Below are 18901 nucleotides of genomic sequence, written 5' to 3'. Positions count from 1 at the left end.
TTACCTGGGCATGGAATACAGGGCCTCGACGAGATCGGCGGCCCGCTTGAGGATTATCTCCTTTTGCAGCTTCTCCGGATCGCCGGGATGCCGGGGAATGAGCTTCTGCAGGCGCTGGAAACCATAGTCGATTGTGGGTTCGTTGAGAGCTGCTTAAAGCGGTAATCAAAAGGTTAGACATGGAGTGGATGAGCAGGAGGGCGGAACTGCGACCACTTACAGACATAGACGAAGCGACCGGGCGATCCCTTGCAGAACTGTTTGCTCTTGTAGGATAGCGTCACCTCCACCACGCCGGGAATGTGCCTCGGCGGGGTCTGCACCCGGATCGCGTGCGAGGTGATCAGCTCACTCCAGACCAGCATGGTTCCGAACACCACCTGCAGGCCGTCGAAGAAGTTGTCGCCCACAATGATCACGGTGGCGCCGCCGGTTGTCCAGCCTTCGCTGGGCGAGATTGCCTTGATGCAGGGCGTGGCCACTGGCAGCGGTGGATAGAGACCTGCAAGTGAATCCCAGAGATTGATGGGTTAGTTGAGTATATCTCACAGATGCGATCGCTTCTGATTTGCCAATTGCTACGAATAAAACGAAAAATCTTGGAGGATTTTCGGGGGATTATGGGGGAATTTTCGGGGGATTATGGGGGGATTTCTTGGATCTACGTAAAACGAAAAATTGGTCGGAATAATTGGAATTTTGCTACGGACCATCGTAGGTACTGTCGGGCGCTAGGGGGTGACCGGAAATGGACAGGGATGTGTTGCCTGTACCTTCCGTGGTATCCAGCCGCTTGGCCCTCCGTCCGTGCTTCGAGTTGTTGTGCACGAACATGTTGTCGGAGATGGCCAGAAGTGGTCCATCCACGGCCACCTGCGTGGAGATCACCACCTGATGTTGAGGAGAACGAAACACTCTATTAATAACGATCGCTTGGGCAGGTGAAGGCGCCAACTCACCTGAAATCTGCGCATGTCCCGCGGGTTTCCGGCATTTTTCAAACAGTTTTGATTGCACTTCAAGAAGAACTTGAGAAAGAAGCTGTAAAGAAAGGAAGATTCGATTAATTAATGAATTGTAAAAGCCTTTAGTGTATACAGGGAAAAAATAGTTGAAAATTCAATATAATAGAATTCCTCAAATCATCTATAAAATACATATGAACAAATTTAAGTTGTAAAAGTTCTTGTTATTTTGATGATATGCATATATATTTTCAGACATTAATAGTATTTTTTTTAACAACCAACTAACATTATGTTTTATAAGGTCTTAATTTAACAAAGAAATATTTTTTGAAACTTGTCTGCTTGGAAAAGTAAGGCATATTAAACCATAAATGGTTCTTGAATCGTTTTTTCCCAATGGGCAGCCAATTATAAATTAGTTTTGGATTTATGCCAGCTTCAATTAAGACTTTACGAGCCGCTAATGACGGGTTGCGTCTTTTTGCTGCCACTTGTGCCTATTTGCTCTCCTTTTTTCCATTGCCATTTCTGGGCAGATGTTTGGCCCCGGGGCAATAGTGAGTAGTGAATAGTGCCCTTGCGATAAGTGGGGTGACAGCCGGCGAATGTCCTGCGGCCAGGATGCGAGCCTGTTAGCCTGTTAGTCCAATCCAATGGAAACTGACACCCGGGTGCGGTGCATTTAAATGCTGAAATACTTTTATGCATCCGCCGGCGACATGATACGGCCCTATCAGAATCCAGCGTCCCCCTTTTTATTTGCAGAAATAATATTTTCCTTTCCGATCAGCGGGGGGTGGGGGGAAAAGCGGCGATGTGCCAGCAATTTTCATCATATTTTTTTGTGTTGTTTCCGAGTCGACAAATTGGACAAATTAGCAGGGAGCAGGGAGGGTTGATCTCTGGCCGGCCAGCGGGTGGCATCTGCATATGTCCTTGTCCGATGGGAGTGTCGCAAATTTGTTTATACTTCTGACACTTTTTCGGAGTTTCTCGCACTTTAAAGGGGTGACATTAAGTTCCCACTGGCACTCTTGTGAGTGTTACTCATTTCCCGGATAGTCCATAAATCATTACTTAGACGATAAGGAACTGACATTCGAGATATGCCAAAAAGCCAGAATTTCAATTAAAACTGATAAAAGGCAATGCCAACGAATAAGCAGCAATGCCAGTCTCCATTAAGCCCAACTTTATATGAATGTATATACAAAATATATATTTAGCTTAATGTGTTGTTTTTTATTTAGCTGCGTGGCGCTTATCAAAAACTATTGTGAACTTGTTGGACTTCGCAATGAAAAAACAGATGTGAGTGGATGGCTGTTATCCATTACGGGAAAAAAGAACATCGGAGTGGGCTCATCATCATTAACACAAGCATTGAGCGCATTGGACTGCCATCCCCAGAGAATCTCGATACACGAGAGCCGTGTATCTGTCAGATACAATATCGAATTACAGCGCGGCAAACGAACGTGGAAACTCACAGACTCTCAGATGCAACTGCATGCAACTGAAATTTGAATACATATCGAGTGGCTGAGAAGTGCATCCTTAAGGGTCCTAATTTCACTTGCCCGCGATGACTTCATCCCTGAGACACCAGAGCCATCATCACTTCGGAGACCAGCCTGCATTTTTATGGCCAGCTAATTGACTTTCTCGGAAGCATCCTGCCCCTCCTGCCTCGCTTGAATTACAATGTTTTCAAAATATCCGGACAGGACACATAAATTCACAGGCTCTCCCCCATTTGCATATGTCTATGCCTTTGGAGTCTCTATTGCAGTTGAGAAATCTACCCGAAAATCGGATTCTGACCTGACCAATTCAGGGATTATTCCGCTGGAGAGCCACCCACCCACTTGGGGGCTATTAAAAATTCCAGTCGCATCCTGTCAATAAATCAAAGTGTCTCCATCTTGGCCAATTCTCCTGGCTTTGCCCATTCTCCAGGTTTTCAGCCAACAAAGTTTGCTCTTTCGGCCTTTTCTTTGGCCTTTTGTTTTGCCAGCAACGCGAAATTTTCATTTAATGAAAAGCTACGCATCATCAAATGTTCGCACATGACATCGGGACACCTCCGGGGAAGATTTTCGTTTTTTGTTGTTTTGGGGATCCATTGGCAGCTCGGGCACGTAGCGCCAACGAAGTGCATAATTGGTCATTCATATTTGGGCGAGGGGGTCGCGACTTGGCGGTGTCCCTCGATTGGGCGGAGATTCTTTTTTTTAGGTGTGCGGAAAGTGCTTAAATTTCGGCACAAAAGTGGTTGTCAATGGAATCGAACAGTAGAGCAAGCATTTCACTGAATGGCCTTTGGGAATAACAGAAATTTGGGACTAGAACTTAAGGTGTTTAATCTGCAACTCTTATTTTAAAGCAATAAAATTCATATAAAATGGGTTAATAACCTTGGAATTGGTAAATTAGTTAAAACTTAATTATTTTAAAAGAAGTACTGTAACAGATTTTAAATAATGCATACTTTAATTTTTAAGAAGTTTTTAAATCGTATTTATCAAATAAAATTTAGCCCATATTTAACAAAACTTTACATATTTTTTATAATTAGTTTTTTGTACTGTCCAATAACTTCAAAAACTTTTTTGAAGTAAATCTTAATCATCTAAATATGTCGCACCTTCCAATCTATTCAAACTCCAAACTCCTAACCCTAACTTCATGCCTTATCCCGCGCATCTGAGTCACAGAAAATTGAAATAAATTCCCAGTATCTTTATCGAAAAAGTGAAAGTTTTTCCTGTTTATGGTTTTGCAGAGGAGCCCGGCGATTAACTGTAAATTTGCGAAGCAGCAACAGTGCAAACAACAAATTGTGGCATTATCTTTGCATCGCCAAACAGCGCACAAATTTAATGATGAATTTCAAAAGGACATAAATCGCTTTGCCAGTCACCCAGCCACCCAAACACCCACAATTTTCCGCTGATATTATCTGGCAATGGCGTGAACAGGCCGTGAGGAGCCGAGAGCGTTTTTGGCGCACGCCAAAACAAAGTATTTCCCAGCAGAAGGACCTCAGGTGAGGCGGTGTGGGGGTGGTGGCCGTCGGGCCAACTTGTCTCTAATTTTTCACTAACGATAATATTCAAAATTTTCAACTTTATTGTCGCATAAACCCAATGACTATGGGGCAATGACAACGAATGCCAACGAAGCCAAAAGTGGTGGGAGGCCCGAAAAATAATGCGAAAACTTACTTTCGCGCCATTTCTATGCCTTTTGGCATTTTCTCCACCGAAAATACAATACAAAGCGAATGGAAAGGCACGAAAACATGGCCGTCGACAAGGATGAAGTCACCATTTTGGCTTCTATTGTTGCTCGGGCTTTATTTATTTATGCTCTTTCTCGGCTTAACGCTCCACGCTTGGCAGCCCAACGGCCCAAGGATTCTTATCCACCCAACCACCCCCTGCCACATCTGAAGTTCATAGCTTTTTTCTTCACATCTTCCTTTGGGCTCCTTTGTACTGCAATAGACTTTCGCAAGGGGGTGAAGACGGCAGGATACGTTTATCCTTTCTGGCCGGAAGAGAACTTGTTGAAAACACTTTCACTTGGTGCGTGGCGAGGCTTTCACTCGCCGAAAAACACAGAGAGCGAAAGTGAGTGAAGATACTTTTGAGTGGATCTTACAAATGTGAGTGAGCTTTTCACAGCACCGAGTTCATTACATTTCGCGTTTGTTTTGTGTTTTTCTATACATACACCGAAGTATATGTATATTTTTGGGGTTGCTTTGGGACCGAAAGTCATGCCGTTGGGACCGGGGAAATACCTTGCGAATGGGGGAAGCTGGCGGCTTGTTGTTCTTGGGATTTCTTCATCTCTAAACTGATTATTTTTGTACACACACGCACAGCGAGGTTAGATATCAGACAACGATAAAAGTAGCTGGCATCAGACGCAGATAGAATGGCCACAAAAAGATACAAATGTATCTGAGACGAAGACGACGACGCGAGTGTGTACGTGTGTGACCTTATCCCTTGCTCTCCGCTGAACCATCAAATTATCGACCTCATTGAAATGCCCGAATTATGCCAACTATTTCCGCATATACCCATGTATGTACATATGTGTGTGCCGGAGTGTGTTGACTGTCAGTTAACGCTTTTAATACCATTAATTATGCAACAGGGGTAAATGGCCAAGGAAATGGCTAACAGAATCGCACAGACAAACACCAACTAATAGATGAGTTTATCCCAAGATGATGAGCCGAGACAAAGACAATGTGGATACTCGTATAGTTTGGAACCGTGCATTTTAAATCCATATGAGCCCGGTGTCATGAGGGCTACTTTAATTATGCACATTAGACGGGTTTGCTTAATTCATTGGGTTAACCTCAGGGAATAGATTCAGCTATTCAAAAGGGTTAATTGAGTTATCAACATGTGGATGAAATTTTGAATTAACTCAGGGACAGACAGTGATAGTTTCCAAAAAGGACATTTAAATTATAAAAGGTATATTAACAATTTTAAATTCCGTTTAGAAATATCATTCGCTTGAAAGATATGTTATATTTGAACACTGAAAACGCAGAAACATTTCATTGTTACGACTTTCTAGTATTTCAATGGCAATGCTAGAATTTAAATTCACCTATTTATGATTTAATAAACTGCATTTCCCAGGAGCAAACCTAAATTCAGCCTGCCAAAAATGCGAGTGCCAATTTAAAGTGAGCGAAAAGTGCAAAGCGCTGGAAATTTGCATTAATAATTCAATTTCAACAGACAGTCTACTACAAATATGCAAATGTGCCGATCCCAGAGTTCTTTGAAATGCAAAAATTCAATTCAAAATTTCCCGTTTCCGTTTTGCCACATCTCCGAATCCAATGATTTACGAGGTGCAAATCAAATGCACTTCGCGCACCTCAAATTCCAATTCAAACTCAAACTCAATTGCTTTGCACTTCAAAGATAATCGTCAAGAGTCTATGAAAATTATATCCGAAATGGATGAGTATATGGTTGTATTTTGTGTTTTTTAGGGGAGAAATGGCTGCGATAAAAAGGCAGAAATATGCGTTGCTGTCCATATCTTTATCGATAATTAACTGTTATGGTCTCCCACTCTACGGCTGTCTGCATGGAATGTCTGCCCAATATTTCATGGGCGGACTGTCGATTGCTGACCGCAAATGCCGTCAAAATCGTCTCTTTTTTCACATTTTGTATTTGCGACGCTTTAAATATTTGAGCAGGCAGCAAGGACTTTCTGCTTTTCCCCCTGAATAACCACCTCACCATCTCCATCTCCTTCTCCTGGCCACAGGACACGACATCCAGCACGGCCAGGTGGCTGGAATGCATTTAGAAAATTAAAAACTGTAGCCAACAACTAGCAGCAGTTTTGTCATCATTTTTAGCGCGAGTGCGATTATCAAGGCATGCAATGAATGGCCCAAAACATTGGCTCACCTCACGCAGCACAGTCGAGGTTGAGAATATAGCAGTCCCAAGAATATTGTTTGACTGAGATTATACAATATCGACTATGTATATTCAATATTTCTGGTATTGTTTATTTTAGTTGTATGATTTTAATATTAGTTATTAATATTCAAGAAAATGATTAAGTTTATTAGTTTGTCATTTTATTTCAGCTAAAGTTTATATTTACTTCACGATTATAATGATTATGGTTATACATATATTTCATTAATTAATTTTTTAGTTTTCAAAAAATCTTTTAGATTATTTAAATGGATACTCTCTAGTCCCTTGTTTTGACCGCGTCTGTTCAACTCTTCGCCCCATGTTTCTGCATATTGGACACCACAAAATGTCAATTCTATTTGTTGCTGGCCAAAAGGGGCGGGGCATTTCGAGGGTAGTTGGCCGGGAGTTGGCACTTAGTTTATTTGGCGCTGCTGCGGTGGACAAAACGCTGGCAAATATAGAAAATTGAAATAAAGCGAAGAAAATGCCAATGACGTAGATAAATGCAAGAGTGGCAAATTTTCGATTGTTCGCCTGAGAGCTTTTTACCCACACTACGAGTTTAGTTTCTTTTGGGTTCTTTTTGGATTTCAGTTTTTGTGTTACAGCGCTTTGGGTGTTTTGAGGGGTTGTGCTGGTGGTGGACACTCTTTTTTGATTGCCCCACAATTTACCCAAATTAAAAAGTCGAACGCGCTTCGCGCTGGTCACGCGATAGCGTTTTTAATGACTATTGCCGATAACGATGGCAATTGCATGGTTGTCAGTATAATTCACATCATTACGCATACGCCAGATGTGAATCAAAAAATGATATCCAACAAATGGAGCACAAAGAGAAATACACGAAATAAATCAAATAAAAACCACTCAAGATCGGTGGAAATGTGTGACAAAAACGTGGAACATGTCGCAGAACCAACAACACGAATACCTCGCCAACAACCAGGACAACAACGACAACAACAACAACAATAACAACGAGAACAACGACCACCGCTGAAGTGAGCTTTAAATTCACTTAATTATGGAACACACACGAAGTGCATGCCAACAAACTGGGAAAAAGGCAGGGACAAAATGCGTGGCAATCGATCCGGAGACAATGCGAGTGCCCAGTGCCCAGTGTCCAGTGTCCTCGCAAATCATAAATAAAAAAGGCCCCAGAAAGAGAGAGCACCACTCGAACCGCGACTGAGACTGCGACTAAGCCCTCATCACCTGCCCCAGGTAATTGCAAATCCCACCGATCTATTCCACAGTGGAACAAGCATAGCAATCTGAGAAGCAAAAGGTGTCACACTTGGAAAATTACCTTTTGAAGAAGGTGAATATGTCTTGGAAATCGAATCAATCATTTGTTAATAGGCAAACTACATAAGCTGAAATTTTAAGTTAAAAATTTTTTTCTTTTTTAAAAATGCCCTAATGATCTCTACAATGTGGATGTTTTCTCTGGTAACCACAATTTGTTTATCATAAAGATCAAGGAGTAGTTGTGTAGGTAAATAACCATTTCAAATCCTCATCAGTAGTAAGAAAACAAGGAAACAAATATATTGAAATTTCCTTTAAATTTGCTCCTACTATTTTTCGATCTAGTTTAGCCATCCCTCAACTCACTGTGCGCCAGCTCATTGTGTGCACAATTTCGGCATCTCCAAAGCCTCCTCTTGTGGCCAACTGCAGATCGGTTGCATGAATAACAGAAATTCATCAATAAAACATGTGCAGATCGCCGGCGAATGTGGCTAGTGGCCAGTGACCAGTGGTCAGTGGATAGTGGCTACTGTTGTTGCAGCTCTCACGGCACACGTCCGAACGTCAGTATCTGGGCAAAAGAGATAGATACCTGGTAGTCGGTCGTTGGTTAGTGCTGGTTGCTCTGGGTCCAGACTGGTGTTGTTGTGCTGTTGCTGTTGTCATATCGTATCAGTTTTTGGCTTTCGTCAGCCACTTGGAAATGCAAGTCGGTGGTGTCCCCTGGATCCCCGATTCGGAATTTTCAATCAGTTCCAATTGTTGCGCGCCGCTGACAAAGTTTCGCCGGATCGTCGGATTCGTCGAGGGGTTATGGAAAGGGGCATATATGCGGCTGGGTCTGCTGAGTGGCAAAATGCGTTGGACCCCCGGGCAAGTTAGCGCTTTAGCGCTGCTCAACTCTCCTCCTCTGGCACGGCGAAATTTAGTTGCGAACAGATAGATTATCCCGGGGTCTTTGTCTTCCCGCCGGCGGCATGATCTACTGGCATATCAATGAGCGGTCGCCGCAAAGGGGGCGGACTGGGCTGGATGGGCCCGTTGGCCACCGACTGATCCATGCCGCCTTTTAAGCTGATTGGAGATGGAAGCTGGTACTCGGTAGCTGGTAGCTGGTAGCTGGGAGTGTTTTCAGCTGGTGATTGATATGCGCCCGAGTCGCACGAATGGAATGCAATGCCGACAAAAGTTACAGCCCGCCTGACAAATGCGACATGCGCAGGGAGCTGGCAGGGATCACAGGTGTGAGCGTGTCACGATAGCTCAATAGAAATATATGTCCAGTTGACCATTTTATGGTTTTAAAGGACTGATAAAAATAAAGCTTGAACTTAAGAAGATTTACACTTTATCAATTCTGTTGCTTGCCAAAAGGGAATTTTCTAATTTGAAATAATTAATAAGAATTATAATTTAATAAAAGTAACTAATATGTTTCATTGGGTGATTTTTCTAAGATTTTTGTAAATGTTAAGAACTGTTGCTCGTCAATAAATAAAGTCAATAAGTTTGTATAAAGAGCGATAGAAAAGTATTTGTTTATACATCAAAAATATAATCTGGAAAAAGACCTGTAAATACTTTTATTTAAGTAAAAATATACAGGTAGATGTAAGTCCCAAACAAACATAAATGGTAACACAGAATCCTTTAACTTTAAAGTAATATTTCTCCAGGCACGCTACCATCTCTAGACAGGATTAACCAATTCAATGTGTGAGCTTGAGGCTTGCCAGCCCGGCTAACAAGGCAAATAAATAGAGGAGAAATGAATTAATAATCGTAAATATCAAGCGCAAAGTGTCGCGCCCGGGCACGTGGGGCAGAAAAAGAGATGCCACCGATATGGGGACCAGGAGTAGGAGTCGTTGCGATATTGGAGTAGTATCACCAGGTGGAGATCGGTGAAGTGTAACTGTTATTCCAACGGATGACATTCTGGAGCAACAGCACGCAGAGCAATTTTAACAAGATCATAAATGTGCAGCGCGCGATCTGTGATCTCGCCGAGATCGTGTTTTTTGTCAGCATCTACGAATCTGCTGCGAATCAGTGGCTGTGTGGCAAGAACTGGCTTCGTTTTTTTTTTTGCCACTTCAGCCTCGATTTGCCCCGGCCATTTCCTAATTTGCAAGCTGAGGTGGGGGAGCCAGGAGAGGCAATCAATTAAATTTAATTATGACACCAATTATGGCCTGATTGTGAGTCGGGCTGCCTGCCAACCGGTCGCAGACACTTTGGCTGCCCACTTTAATAATAGAATCATTAAGCGGAGCGAAAGGAGATCTCAGTTCGCGGAACACCTTTGTGGGCAGTCCTACAAATGGCCATTGCAGCTGGAATCGGAGTCAGTATCGGAATGGAGATGGAGATGGAGTCCACATAGGCAAATACTTGGGGACACCCTTCGCCGGAGGTCCGCGATCTGGTTTACGGGGAATCACACAGAGCACTGATTATCATCTGCATAAGGTGTGCCTCAATTTAATGGGGCCTGGGGACTACAAAATTGTTTAACAACTCAATGAGTTTGGCGGCGATTGCAGCTGCAGATGCCCAAGAAAGGTTTGAATAAAATGCTTGATTCGGTGGAGGTGGATTCTATAGGGTTTTCAAGTAAATGTTCGTTTGATTACTCTGCACCTACACACAGAAAAATAAATCATTTTTAAGTAGTTTCAATAAACAAAAACTAAATTTTCAAAACAAACTTTTTCATATATTATATTAACGATTTAATTTATTTTTGTAAGACAAAGTTTTATACTTTCACTTTAAATGTAGTGAGGAGCCTTAGAAATCACTGGTGTATTTCGGAATGACTTACTGTTAGACATTTTTAAGAGACTTCAAAACACTTCCTATTTATGTGTTTCCCCCTAAAATATTATATATTTATCAAAAAACATTAATTATTCTTAAATCTGAATATATACTATATAAGAAGGGTTTTTTTTATGCTTATTTTTAATCCCTTTCACACCACTTTCCTAAATTCGTTACCCGCATGTTCTCATAACAATTTGTTTTGCATTTTTGGTTTTCTCTAATTTCCTGCACTCAAATAATATTTCCGAAGCCAATTAGGGAGGCCACACTCCAGGCAGAAGGACAAAGGGGGCGTGGCGGCCGCAAGGATGTGCACACAATTAACATAATTCGACTGACACGCGACAGGCGACGCTGTGGTTTGGGTATTGGGATTCCGGAAAGTGGCCTTATAGACGGCAAAAAGGACATCGAGGGCGTGTCGGATTGCCGCGAACTCGTCTCAATTTACAATTTATGAAAATAGAATTTGCCACTGCCATTTTGATGAATTTTTGTTTGCCTCTCGAGGGGGAGTCGCTGCCTCCCAACTGCAGCTTCTGTTTCATTTCAGCTCCTTCCATGCCATAAAGGATCCCCCTTTCGAGCTCTTTGCATGTCTGCCGCATCGTGTTTTATATTGCAGTTGATAATAATGCCAATAAATCAACGATACGCATACACAAGCCGCAGAACAGGCTGACAAAATAAAAAGCCAGCGACGATGATGAAAAGCAGCTTAAAATGTCATCTTTTGTGTGGCGGAGCAACAGGACGAGGTCCTGGACAGGGATACGGGTATGTGGATGTGGATGTGACAGTGGCAGTGGAAGAGGAGAATGAACTATGACTACTTACCGATCAATAATGACGGGGTCCGATGGCGTCTCGTTGCGGTTACCACAGCTCTTCTTATCACAGCAGCGGCTGAAAGATAAATAGTTTCATTTTAATATAACTTTAATGTTAATTAGCTTTAATCTTAATAATATATAATTTGTGGGGTACAAAGGGGCGTATACTTGATTTTTGTAAATATAAATTTCATAATTTTTGAAGACTCTCAAAAATAGTTAAATAAAAAAATTTGAGAAATAACATTTACAACGTTTACCAACATTAATAAAATAATACATTTTATATTCTTATATTTAAAACGGAAGATCAGATTTAAGATAAACTCCCTAAATGGTTTTTTCCAATTCTACATATAAAATCAGTCCTAAGGCATATTGTAATCCTGGAGTTTTCTTCAACTAGTATTCTTTCAATTCCACCTAAATATTAAAATGAATACTCTTAAAGCTTATTTTCCTTTGCCTTTAACACCCAATTTTTACTTTACTTTAAGCTACTGTTTTTCTTTGAAAAGTACGTTAGATGTGTGCCTATTTTTCGGGGTCAGACATTTGTCATTGCTCTGCACTTATCCCCTATCTGCATCTATGTACGCACTCATATATCTATATCGAGTTCAATGGCTGCGTAATTCTTCGACTGCACAGCCCCTGGGCTAGATGAAAAAAAAAAAAAAAAAAGAATAAAAGGGGGGTAGGGGGTGGTGGGTTGTGTGGGCGGATTGCGTGGATGAGGGTCAACTGGGGGTGGTATTTTTGGCTTGGACCCGGCTTTTGGCTTTTGGGTCTTTGCTGGGCATATAACATAAACATGGATGACTGAAATGGGCGCAAAGCCAAAACGATAAAGAAGACGTCGTCGTTCTCGTCCTCGTCCTGCCTCTCTTTCCCGCTGTCGCTGTCTCTTTCCCCCTCTCTCTCTCTTTCTAATGGGGGAGTCTGCAACCCCCGTGTAAGTGTGAGATTCAGAATGTGTGCTTGTGTGCGTTGTCCCCTTGTTTTTGATAATGCTACGCAAACATAAAAACTGGGTGCCAATCCGAAATAATAAAAGATGGCCGGCCAGCAACAACAACATGGATTTCAAGCAGGGGTGGAGGCCTGCGGGGGGGTGGACGGGGGTTCACCGGCTAAAGCTGTGTAATTTTTTTGTTGTTTGGCTTTCTTTCAGCATTTTTTTTCTCTGCCGTTTTTATTTTCTACGCAACCTTCAACTGTCAGAAAGCTGCTAGAAGGGTGAACAGCAGCCCATGGGGCGGTGGGTGGTGGTGGGTGTTAGTGGGTGGTGACTGGGTGGCAATGAGGCGGCTCGGTAGTCAACCATTTATACGTTTCAGCTCGCGTGCGTTTGAGCGTGAAAATAAAACGAAGGACACTCTCCGTTCTGCCGGACGGAGCTTAAAAATCAACAAAATTAAAGCAGCCCACGAAGCTTGGGGAAAAGCGTAAGAAAATCGTAAGAAAACACAGGGAAAATCACGGAAAAAACAGGCAAAACAAATGAGAACTCAGGTCTCTATAATTTGAGTGGCTATGAAAAAGGGTGGGTAGAAAAAAAAAGAAAGTTAAAGAAGCTCCAGGGATTCGGTTTCCGAATGCCCGCGAGACTTGAGATTTCGATTCGCAAATCAGTAGCAAAAAGGTGTGGATTGCATTATAAGAAGGGTAATAAATGGAGATAGTAGTAATAAGCACTCACCTGCACATCACCTCGTGCGTTAAAAGTACTCGACACATTTCGGGATTCTTGTCCTGGCCCTCATATATGATGGCCTGAAATTGGAAATCATAATTGGGAATAAAGTACAAATCCAAGTGTTAAAGAAGATATATATAGTTATCTATTTAAGCAAGGTTGCTTATGATGGCAATAATAATACAAATAATATTAATATTAGTCTTATATTTAAGTCATTTTAATTTTTATTAGGTATTTTCTGACATATGTTGAGTTTTACTAATTTGGAACTACTTAATAAATAATTTAAAAACTGTCAAACAATGATTTAGTGGAAATACTTGTATGTATGCCTTAAAGTAAAGCAAAATCGAACTAAACCTAAAGAATAATTTCATAGTTTTGGCAAAACCTCAAAGATCTTAATCTCATTGATTTACGTACCTCCATTACCACCTGAGTAAACGCCACATGACCCCGTTATTAACCCTGTGCTATCGACACCAGACTTGAAACCCCTCCCTGCTTACTTGACCCCCTATCAACTATCGTTTTGGGCTAAGACAAACACACATAAATGCTAATTACAGAGCCCCGAAAACTCGGCCCGGCAAATCGACATATGGGACACAATGCAAATATTGACAATGTCCACAATTTTTACCTCTGCATAAATAATATTCGAGCGGTATGGGCATCTAAGGGGCGTTTTGTGCGAGTCTAGTATTTGTGTTTGCCCAGTGAAAACGCCACTCGAACTGTGTGTTTGTTTTCGTGTGGTGGCAGTGAAGTGAAGTGAAGTGAGGCGTTTTTCCGAGGGGGTGGTAAAACGTTCCATAGAATTGTGCCATGTGGAAGAAACAGAAACCGCAAGTGCAGCGTTAGACAATCTGCTGCAATTTCCTCAAGCCTCTCGAAGTTCCAACCAAATAGATAAACAAGGGGATGGCATACAAAAAAGGCGCATAGTTCTCTAATTTAAAAATGATTAAAGCGGGTGTCCTGTTGCCCCGCCCCCCGCCCTCTGACCGTAATCCAACACTCATCCAGCGAATTAGTTGGCAAAAACACGGCATATGCGAAGGGTGAAGGACGCACTTCCACGGGGGGTGAGAGGATCATTCATCAACTGACGGAGATACACGCAAAAGTAATAACAATAACCGAGTGAGGAAGCCAAAAACCTGAGCCGTGTTCATCCACCAAAAAGTAAAAACAAAAAAAAGAAGCAATAGGAATCCCGCCACTTGCCGTCAAGGACGAGTGGTTCCTCTGACGTCACCGGCATATGTGCATTTGTTTCCTCTCCTGGCAGTGAAACTGTATCCTCGGATGATGAGTCCAGAAGCTGTGCCCAACCAGATAGATAATCAGAAATTAATTTTAATGCAACCAGCAGCAGTCCTCCAGAATCCCACCCTCTGTATATGTATATATCACCGCCCCCTGCTGTTTTTGGCATTAGCTGGGCACATGTAAAATTATGATCATCCCTTATTATCCCGTTTGTCAGGTTAATAATTCCCCTTACTCCTGGCGAAACCTGTAAAGGATCAGACAGCTCTCGATGGCCCAGCTCAATGTCCAATATGTGTGGGATAGCCGGAATTACTGCTCGAACTTGTCCCGGACGGAGTGCAGCTAATTATAGGCCGGACAAGGATGGTGAGTCCTTTTTATCCCAGTCCGGGGTAATGGATTTTCAATGTTTTCCGGCATAGGACATAAAGTTTGCTTAGATTTTTTATGCGACAACTTGTAATTGTCACCTGTTTATTTTCGATTTTGGAAAAAGAGAACATGATAAATATAGTTTGACATAAAAGTGGACAAATAAAAGGAAAAGGCTGTATCAGAAATCAGAAGAGCAGCATTATAAGTCAATAACATCAATAAATTTTGAAATCCATTGAACGAAAATTATTAATGTTTTTGACTAACTTTTCTAGCTTGCCAAATACTCTTTCTTAAAAATTTCTTTTTCTTAAAACAAATATTAATAAATCTCACATTAATTCTCCATAAATTTCACTCACAAATAAATTCAAATAGTTAAACCAACTAAGCGAAACTAAGTTCTCCCAGCTAAAAAAATAAACCACTTGCCTAAAGCGGGTAAAAACAGGGATCATCATCCATCATCCTTGCGGTGGGATGCAAAAACAAACAATTAGTTTGTATCTCGTTCTCCGTGTTTTTGTGGCCGAAAGTCAGGAGTTTGGGAGCTCGGAAATCAGAGGCTAAATGGCTCATCTAATAAAAAAACGGCAAACTAAACGAAAGCCACTAAAACTGGAGTAAAAGCGTTTAAACTACGATTTATCAACAGGACAAAGAACAGGAGTCAGGAGCAGGACAACAAAACAGCAAGAAAAAATGTGCAAAAAAGCGAGTGATGAAGTGATGACAGGACAGGCAGAAAAAGGACTCCACATTGGATGGTGGAAAGGGGGGTGTTGCAAACAGGATGAGCCTCGGCTTTTAAATTTTAAACGATTTTCCATCAAACTCCACCGAAGAGTCAATTTTTTTGTAGCATTTTTGCAAATTGTTATTATCGCTTTTGGAATAAAATGAATCGACGTTCGCTGCATTATTCACGCACTTGAATGCTGCATGTTGCATGCTGCATGCTGCATATTTAACGTGCCAAATAAAAATCTCGCCAAACAAGATAAATTATCGCGTACAAAAGAGCGGACTGCAAAAAAATGTTTGTGAAAGGCCAAACAATAAAACAAAAATAACCGAATAAAAACCTATAGAGGGTTGCTCTTAATTTATTAAAGCTTCATTTATCAGGACAACGCATAAATTGCCCAGGAAGAAGAAAGGACAACAAAATAAAGGTTACCGTTGCAAGGACTCGTGCATCCTCTGTTCGTATTTTTACTTTTTACGTTTGTGCATTTTGCTGAGGGAAAAGGGGGAGAAACCTTTTTTTTGGGTCCCTTTTCTGATATTTGCATATTTTTAGGGACACGGGATAACAATGTAATGCCAACATCTTGAAAAAATACAAATATAAACATTTTGAAATATGCACTTCCTAAAAAAATATTCCTATACATTTCTTTGTTTGATTTCGGTAATTGAAATGTTATGAATTATTTATTGACTATGTTGTCATTATTAAAATATTATTTATTTTTATTGCCAGTAACGTGAAAAAAACCGAAATTAAAGCAATGACTTTAATTTGAACATTTCTGCATACAAATATAAGACATAAAATGTTGCCTTTCAAGCCTTTGTTATGAATTTTCAAAGAGAAAAAATAATGTAAAAAACTACAATTCCTGAATGAAAATAAAGGAGTATGTTAAGATATTTCCTATATAGGTTTAAAAAAATGTTACAAATTTCATCCAACACAGATATTAAAAGTTAAGATTGTTTTCACCCAAATAACATCCATAGTGCATCATCTTGCACACCTTTTTAAAACCGAAGGTGCCCCAAGGGACCCGCAAGAATTTCAAAGGGGAATCCGCATGCATTACACATTTCGCATAATGAGGGCGATATCATTTTTTGCGCCTGCTTTCACCTCTCGCCCTCTATCTCTCTCTTTTATAACACTATACCCATCTCTTTCGACCGCAGAAATGCACTTGCCGTGAAAGCATTTTTAATCGCATTGCGTGCGAAAGGGAGAGCTAGTGTGGGGAGCCTATAATGGGGGGAAGAGCGAGCGAGACGGACAGACAGCACATGCAAATGTGGAGATTTCGCGCAATCTGTTGAATTTATTGAGCGGCCGGCGGCGCCAACGACAACAACAACAATAACAATTTGCCATTAAGCGTGCTCGCACAATTTGTTAATAATCGAAAATGATTCTCTCTCTCGGCTTTTTAAGTGTTGACATACAAATTAATTTTATCGCTTAATTAACACGCGCAGACAAGAGTGTGTGTGTGTATGAGTGTGATTGCTATGGGGTATTTAATGTTGCTCCATTTCCTTTTTTTAACCGTTAGCGGTTTGTTCGTAACGGGTAACCGGTTGGCGGATCCTTGTCATTTGTTCGTCTGGATTTGCCACCACTATATGTCTCAGTTATCTTAGTGCATTAATCGCCAGTTACCCCCCTCCCTCTCACCCTATCTCCATCTCTTATTCGGTTTAGAATTTCGCTGCGCTTTTGTGCGTGTATTTGTGCGTATTAATCGCGATAAGCGCAATTTTGGCAAAACACAAAAACGGGGAAAAGGATTTTCCCTATTGTTTTATGCCGGACCCGTAGCACCACGGCCGCTGATGAAAATGAAATATGATCGCCGAAATGAGGCGATTTTCCGTGGTTCCATCGTTAGCTCAAATTGCAATTGCGACGCCTCCCGGTTCGAACTGTTTTCCGCCGTTATCTGATCGAATGTAATTATGATTATGACCATGATTTGCTGCACTCGCCAAAAAGGGGTTGCTGATGCAAGGGTTGTCCCCGAGATTTTGCCACGTGGACGCCAGTTGACAATCGTCCTGCCTTCCTGCCATTTACAATTGCCTTCGCTTGAGTTCCTCGGCTGAGACAATTCCGACTTAATCGCCTTCGGCCTGCCACAGTTACCAGTTCTCCAATTTCCAACCCCCCCACCCACTTAGATAACACTCGCTTATCCCCGCCTTACCTGTTACGCAATCCGATAACAAAGACGACACGCGACAAACGAAATGTAAAATTCAAAAGCAGTCAGCAAAAAACAAAAAAAAAATAAGAGGAAGAAAAACCCACCTAATCCGATCAAATGATTGTTCTTTTCCCAGCTTGCGACACTTTCAAACAGGGCAACCAAATCGTATCGCTGTGAGATTTTCTCAGGTTAGGGGTAGGTCCATCAAAAATACATCACAACTCAAGCGGAAATGTTCGAATGAGGGGTTTCACAGGAGTGATGTCAAACTAACCAGGATAAACTAGGAGTATCCTTTTAAATATATAAATGTACTTCATCAATTTGGAATAATACTAATAAAATGTATACGATTAACAAAATTGGTCTTTATATACTGTAGATTAAATATGTAACTCATATCACACAACTAAAAAATTGTAGAAAATATTTCTAAGAAAGTAAACAAATCTTTTGGGAATCTGAAGCCCGGAAATTATAATTTATCCTTGTAGACCCATTAAATTCTTGATAATTGCTCATTAAAATCAAAATAACTCTCGATGGCGCTATTCCATTGTCGATAAGCTTTAATTGCTTAAGAATGCACATTAATAATAGTCTCGAGCGATTTCTTATCAATATTTCTAAAAATAATACATTTTTTGGGAGACCATTCTTTATCTGCAATTTTGTTGCGTTATTTTCGGGAAATTCAATTGGCAGCAGGACAAATATTTTTGCGATTAAATTGCATTTGCACAAATGGTTTTCTCACCATTAAGAAAGGGGCGATGTCGCTGCTGTCGATAATTTGTGGACAAATTTATTGCGCGCTCGTTTCTGATGCGAACGGGCTAAATGGGCAAGAAACGCCCACAAAACGTGGAGAAATCGAGAAACGAGGGGGTTAAATGGGGAAGACACCGAAAGAAGAGGACAAAGGACGATTCAACGTCTATAAAAATTTGTCACTCGAGAAATTAATTGCCCTTGAAAAGGAAAAAGGAAAGGCGGCGGCGAGCATTAGGCCCACAAAAGCGGACATATGGTGCACTAGAAGGACTAGGAAAAAAAGCCCCAGGACTTGCACGCACCCACAACAAAGCGCATTAACAATGTTCGATCCCCGTGCGATTCTCTCGATTTTCTCGCTACTCTCGTTAGCCCCGGTCACACCCCTTTTCCAGGAGGAAAAGTCGTTCCCGTTTGACGGCTCAATTTATCG

The 18901-nt window shown here is 41.3% G+C and overlaps 1 protein-coding gene across 10 annotated transcripts in view; it reads right to left on the bottom strand.

Moving 5' to 3' along the window:
- Positions 1-18901, bottom strand: part of LOC108041603 (transcription factor collier) — a 28618-nt gene that overhangs the window by 2917 nt on the left and 6800 nt on the right. For 6 of the 10 annotated variants that reach the window (XM_017119565.2, XM_017119564.2, XM_017119559.2 and 3 more), the window contains exons 4-9: positions 13079-13152; positions 11381-11449; positions 960-1041; positions 711-891; positions 221-502; positions 5-152 (exon numbers count right to left, since the gene is read on the bottom strand). In XM_017119565.2, coding sequence (XP_016975054.1) covers positions 5-152; positions 221-502; positions 711-891; positions 960-1041; positions 11381-11449; positions 13079-13152 — 836 coding nt within the window. The remainder of the gene's footprint in view (positions 1-4; positions 153-220; positions 503-710; positions 892-959; positions 1042-11380; positions 11450-13078; positions 13153-18901) is intronic. The other 4 variants (XM_017119562.2, XM_017119557.1, XM_017119563.2 and 1 more) reach the window with 3 other exon arrangements.

This window comes from Drosophila rhopaloa, unplaced genomic scaffold, assembly GCF_018152115.1.
Source record: "Drosophila rhopaloa isolate 14029-0021.01 unplaced genomic scaffold, ASM1815211v1 contig_115, whole genome shotgun sequence".
Taxonomy (NCBI): domain Eukaryota; kingdom Metazoa; phylum Arthropoda; class Insecta; order Diptera; family Drosophilidae; genus Drosophila; species Drosophila rhopaloa.
This window is presented reverse-complemented; position numbering and strand designations above follow the sequence as displayed.